This window comes from Hipposideros armiger, unplaced genomic scaffold, assembly GCF_001890085.2.
Source record: "Hipposideros armiger isolate ML-2016 unplaced genomic scaffold, ASM189008v1 scaffold_378, whole genome shotgun sequence".
Taxonomy (NCBI): Eukaryota; Metazoa; Chordata; class Mammalia; order Chiroptera; family Hipposideridae; genus Hipposideros; species Hipposideros armiger.
This window is the reverse complement of record NW_017731728.1, coordinates 519,884-525,927: the sequence shown is the minus strand read 5'-3', so window position 1 is coordinate 525,927 and position 6,044 is coordinate 519,884. Positions and strand designations below refer to the sequence as shown.

General features: G+C 57.1%; 1 protein-coding gene across 1 annotated transcript; it reads right to left on the bottom strand.

The window, feature by feature from the left end:
• Positions 1-7: 7 nt before the first annotated feature.
• On the bottom strand, positions 8-6,029 carry EFNA1 (ephrin A1). Its single transcript, XM_019662475.1, has 5 exons — positions 5,795-6,029; positions 2,192-2,487; positions 1,166-1,231; positions 982-1,032; positions 8-841 (listed from the first exon to the last, which is right to left on the bottom strand). Exons 1-5 carry the CDS (start codon positions 5,884-5,886, stop codon positions 729-731), a joined length of 618 nt encoding a protein of 205 aa, XP_019518020.1. The 5' UTR covers positions 5,887-6,029; the 3' UTR covers positions 8-728.
• Positions 6,030-6,044: the final 15 nt, after the last annotated feature.

Here is a 6,044-nt window from a genome sequence, read left to right as displayed (position 1 = left end):
AAAGCACTTACAAAAACACAAAAATTGCTTTATTTTGAGACAAAGAACATTGTATAAAAAAATTCCAGTTGTAGAAATCAGACACACCACAAGTTTATATACAGATCCTGTACACACGGGCCCTGCCCTTACAGCTACACTTTAGGCACAGGTTGGCACAGCCCCCCTGCTGGCACAGCTCTGGGAGTGCTGCCCCAGGATGGGGGAGGGTACAGTGGCAAGCCTCCCCACAGATGGAAGAGGCTGTGGGCCCAAGCATACCACCTGTCCTGTCCCTCCCTGGCTCCCAGGTAGGAAACTGCCTTTCGCTTTTCCTTCAGTCAGTTCATCCTGGCATCCTGGCTCTCTGGGAGGGGCATCTTTGCCAAGCTCGGTGTCCACTCACATGACCCTGGACCCCTTCCAGCTCAGCTCCCACAATGCCCTTCTTAAGAGTCCATGTCTCACAGCTTGTTTCTTTGGCTTAAGGGCAGGAATGGCGGGGGAAGGACTGTCCCCACTTCTTTGCCCGTCTCTCTGAGGTGGAGGCAGGGATGGCACTGCTGACCTCCTTTGGGTTGAAACCCTTAATACTGACCAGCTTTGAGGCTGCTGGGTGGCAGCTTATATGTGTGGTGGGAGTAGTTCCCAGGACTGGGGCTTCAGGAGGGACTCCAGGGCAGGTGAGGGTGCCTGCCCCTGCCTCCTCGACCCAGTTCCAATCCTCAGGCCAGATGTGGCATACACCTTCACTGGGTTTGCAGCAGCAGGAGCGGCAGCAGCAGCACAGCCCAGGCAAGTGGGAAGAGGCGGGGGGCGGCACTGTGACCGATGCTGTGCAGAACCTGCGCCTCCGGGTCGTCTGCAAGGCGAGGGCAAAGGCTCTTAGGTGAGCAGCCCCACTGCTGGCACTAGCCCTCAGCCCAGCAAGGTTTCCTGTACCCAGTAGCCTCAAGCAGACCCCCTTCTGTGCCCCAGGTCCAATTTGTTCCAGCTACCTACCCGCTGGAAGTCTCTTCTCCTGCGGATTAGGATGGGCCTGAGGACTGTGAGCTAAAAGAGAGGGGTGGCCGTACATCAGTTACTGTACCAGGGAGGCAGAGGGACTCCCCCAACCATCCCAGGACATTAGGCCAGGCCCAGCAAAGGGATGGAGGAAGGAGACCCACAGGACCCTGACACTCACTGGTTTTGCCATTGACGGTCACCTTCAACCTCAAGCACTGGTCTTCTTGGTGGTGGATAGGTTTGGCTGCAAGATAAAAACCCACAGGGTGTTGAGGAACCTTTGTTGGAAGAAAAGTGAAGCACAGATGCCTTGGTTTCTGCTAATTTTTATCCCTCTTCTGGCTAAGCTTTGATGCTTATCTTCCTTAGGTTCTGCCCACTTCCTACCCCATGTTCAGCCCCACCTCCCTTCTTTGGAATAAACCTTGGCTTTGGAGATGATGGGGAAAAAGAACAGAGTCACGGCCCCTCCCCACAGTCCATCCTTCACTCCTCCCAGCCAGTTGGGTGGGGCCTGCACAGTATGCTCCCCTTACCCAGCCAAGCTGTACTCCCCCTGCCTAGAACCCGCCCCCCACCCCCCACAGGGTGAGGCCTGGATCCATTCTACACAAAGGTGATCTTACTACTCTTTAAAATCCACCAGTGGCTCTCCACTGCCCTCAGGATAAAGTCCCAACTCCTTAGCACTTCTTAGGCCCCTGTGACCTGCCCTGTCCACCTCTCCAAGCTCAATCTCCCCACTTCCAAGTGTCCCTCCTCCTCTAGCCAGGCGACCATACAGAGTTTTCTGAAGATGTCATGTTCCCTTTGCATATGTCCCCCGGTACATGGCCAACTCCTCTGCTTGTCCTAAGCTCTGAGAAGCCAGGAAGCCTTCTCTGAGTCCCCTTAGCCTGGCAGGCACGCAAGTCATTTTCCAGAGCCCCTGTGCTCATGTCTACCATATCATACTGTTCTGATGGCCTGTTAACCTGTGTCGCCTCCCAGGTTCCTTGAGGACAGGGACCCTGGAGTGCTTTATTTAGCTCTGCGTCTGCAGAGCCAAGCCTAGAGCCCAGTACACAGAAGCTCACTGCACATTGGTAACTTGAATGAATGAAAGCAGAATGCAGGGCGGGAAGGGGTCTTCTGCAGCAGGACTCCCCACTGGGCAGGTACCGAGCATAAGCACCATGCAGTGCGTCCCATCCAGGGAACTCACAGATGTAGTAGTAGCTGTGCCCTTCTTTGAACTCCTTGCCCAGGGTAAAGGGTGTGAAGCGCTGGAACTTCTCTGACAGTTTCTCGGGGCCGTGCCTGGCACTGGGCTGGTTGCACTGCCAGCGGACCTGGTCCTTGGATTGGGGTTGGCACAGCTGGTACTGTTCTCGTTCCACCAGGTACAGTGTGTACTGCTCCATGGCAGCCTCTGCCACGGAGTCATCCTCGTAGTGAGGACAGACGATGTCCAGGTAGTCATTCAGCCGGACGTGCACGGTGTAGGGCTCGTTCCGGAACCTGCGCATACGCAGAGGGAGAGGAGACAGGCGGTCCCTCAGAAGCCAGACCAGAGCCTCCAGCCTCCATGTGTACTGACTGACCCCTCACAGGTCACGCTGGACCCCCGCACAAAGATGTTTCAACAATCTCAACTCCCAATATTTACTGATCTCGCTCCCTTAAATATCTTCCCACCATCTCCAAACATCCCCCCACCGTCATTGTCTCCCATAATCCTCTAGCTAGCATCCACTTAGGCTCTTTCAGGTAACAAAGCACTTCCCATGATCCCCCTGATATTTACCCAGGGATGGGCTTCTAAATATTTCCTCAGCTCGCTCATCATTCTCTTCTACCCATAAATATCCCCCCCAATGTATACTACCAATTGCTCCTTTAAATGCGATTAGACCTCAGCCTGAGACCCTACTGGTCCATTTCACCATCAGGATCCAAGTCACACCCTTTGTCTTTACCAGGTTAGCACTCAGCCACAAGACCGCTATGTCTTTACTTCTCTTACTCCTCACATTTTGTCCTCTGACCCACCGAGTATATCTCACATTTCTCAGCTTCACTTTCCCCCCAAAGCCTGAGTACACCCAGGCCCACGGATAATGCCCAACTCCTTTAACTTAAATCACTTTCATCAGTTCATTCATTCTCAAGTGTCCCTTTCTAGCTACTCAAATTTATGCTCAGGTCTCCTTGTGCACGTCTCTCAAAGCACCCCAAAACATTCCTGTCCCTTTATCTCCAGAAGCCACACACTCACCTCCCAAGAGGTGAGCTGCAGAATACCGGGGTTCTCAGATCTGAGGCTGCCTCTCCCCTCCCCTCCTCCTAAGGTGGAGCCAGCTCCCCTCCCCCAGCCCACTGCCCCCAGGCTCCGCAGGCTCCAGCCAGACTGCCCACCGGCCCCTCCCCCCAGCTCCAGACACCTGGCTCCAGTCTGGGTGGGGTCCTAGGAGGGGGAAAAGTGCCTCCCCACCTCCCTCTCCAAGCTGGTCAGCTTCTCTGAATTCCCCCAAGCACTGCCAACTAGACACTCAGCAGAGCTGGCTGCCAACTTGCTGCAAACCAAAGCCCTGGGTATGGGTGGTGGGGGGAGGGGCAGGAATTAGGCTGAGGCCTCTGAGGTGGGCACCCACTGCCCAGTCAGCAGGAGCCCTGAGAGGCCTGGCTTTGCAACCGAATGCCAGTGCTCCAGCTAGCTTCCCAGGGCCCCTCCCCCACCCTAGGGAAAGCGAGTGAAAGAGAAAGAGAGGGAGGGAGGGAGTGAAAGAGAAAGAGAGGGAGGGAGGGAGGGAGAGAAGGAGAGAGAGGAGCAGAGAGGCTTTTAAAATTCCTCTCTGGAGAGATAAACATAGAAGCCATTTCAGAACAGGTATTTCAGCTCTGGGCCTGGCGTCTTTCCCTCATTCCCGTGACGGGCACTGACTCATTCCTCACCCACCTCTGCCACCCGCCCCAGCGTTCATGAGAACCTGTAGAAATTTATCGTGTCATATGTGGACAGTCCCTAGGACCCAAGGATGGCACAGTGCCCACTTGCCCTGGGCACTGTCCTCCAGGCAAAGGGAGCTGGCAGGTCTGAATGGGGGGGGGGAGGTACCTGCCCCTCCAGCACCAAGGAGGCCAGTGCCCAGCTCACGGGCGGCACCGCCCTACTTCCCACGCTTGCTCCCTCCCCACTGCCTGGAGATCCCAGGGCAGATGCCCACTGCCCTGAATCACCCATGCCAGCCTCACACCCGCCCAGCTCATTGCCACCTCATCTTTGCCCCCAAGCTGGGCCCGGCTTGGCTGCCTGTGGACTCCACTGTGGGCTGGCTTCTCCTTAGTCCTGGTTATGGTGGGAGTGTGTGTGTGTGTGTGTGTGTGTGGCCACATGGACAGGGCAGAAGCTGTGCTTGGTGGGGGTACCTATCACCCCCCTCCTGGGGCACAAAATGCTCTACTGAGCGCCCTTTTGACTCTTGCTCTCCATCTGGGAAAGGGGGGCAGCGGCGTCAGGGAAGGGGGGGCAAGGAAGAGGTTCCTTCCTGAAACAGAGGAAACCTGGGAGCTTGGGAACGGAAAAGGCCAGGGCCCCCCCTCCCTACTCAAGGCTTCCTGTCCCCTCCTCCTCCTTCGGCCCACACCTGGCATGGGCATAAACAGGGACTTTGCTCTCTCCCGCTAGGACAAGATCGGGTCAAGGAAGCAAAGAGCAGGCAGCAAGGAGTGGGCTGTGCGAGGGCTGCCCCTGTGGCCCATGGGCAGGAGGGCATTGCCCTGTGGGTTGGCAGCTGGCTGTTCCCTCCCCACCCAACATGCCACAGACACAGACACCCCCTACACACACACCAGGCAATGCTGCCACACGGTTGGAGGAAGCTGGCACAGTGGATTTCTCAAGGGGAGTGGGGGGCAGGCGTGCTAGGGCCGGGGGTGGCCCGGCTGAGCGTTCTTCCTGACCCCTGCTCCGTCCTACTCCCCTGCGGTTTTCCCCACAAATATTGTTCCCATAACTTCAGAAAACTCAAGGGCAAGAACAAAGGGTCCCACGGAGCTTCTTCCCTCCAGTACCATTTGCTTCACAGCCCTAAACCTGCCCAGGAGAAATTAACTCCTTCCTGCCCAGAGCCCTTTGTAACCCCTTAACCCCTTCCATGCCTTCTGGACCTTGTCCCATGACTCCCCTCCCCCATCTCTTCAGTTTTACTACTTGAACCCCATAAACAGGTGACTCCCTCAGCCTACCTACACACAGCATGTGCCTCACTCATGTGACCTCAAAAGATCCCTCGGGGGGGGGGGGCTTTCCACAGTCACCTAAACATAGAATGAACACGATGCCTGCAGCCCAGGTCCCTCCTCAGGGGTCCTTGTAGGATTACAGTGAGCTTTCTGCTTGCTTCTGATGTCATATCAGGTACCTGTCAGTGTGGGCAGCTGCCCAAGTGACACACAAGGAGAGGCACAAGGCTTTCCTGGTGGAAGGGCCTAGAACAAGAGCCCTGGCAGCCAGGGAGGGTGTTCCCTGCTGGAGGCAGGAGCTGTTCAACATGGGCCCCTCACTTCGGAGAAATAGGGGTGCCAGAGGGAAAGGAAGAGGGGCACAGAAAGAGTGCCTGTGCCAGCAGACCCGGGCAGGTTCCTGCCCTGAGTTGCCTATTCCCAGCTATGGGGGACAAGCGAAGGCAAGGACATCTACGGAGTCACCCTCCCGCTTCTGGTCACCTCCCCAAGACTCCGGTCAGGAGCGGGGCCGGGACAGTTACCCTGGGGGGCGGCAGTGCCAGCCGGGCGCCAGGCTGTCGGCTGGAGACTCAGGGCTTACTTGGGGTTTGAACTGTTCCAGAAGACGGTGTGGCGGTCGGCAGCGGCCAGACTGCAGCAGAGACCCAAAAGAGGCGCCCAGAGAAACTCCATAGCGCGGGGCCTAGCCAGGCCGGGCGAGGACGAGGGTGCTCCCCGGGGTCTGGGTTCACGCCGGCTTTCTCCGCGGCTGACTCCGCGCCGCGCTCACAGATCTGGCCCCAGCGCCTGGCGACTCCGCCTTTTGGGCCAGCGCCGCCCGCCACCCCGCC

Coding starts and splice junctions, on each gene's coding strand:
- EFNA1 (XM_019662475.1), bottom strand. CDS start 5,886: ATGGAGTTTCTCTGGGCGCCTCTTTTGGGTCTCTGCTGCAGTCTGGCC. Junction 2,488..5,794: donor TGGAACAGTTCAAACCCCAA/GTAAGCCCTGAG, acceptor GCGTATGCGCAG/GTTCCGGAACGAGCCCTACA. Junction 1,232..2,191: donor GCACAGCTACTACTACATCT/GTGAGTTCCCTG, acceptor TTTATCTTGCAG/CCAAACCTATCCACCACCAA.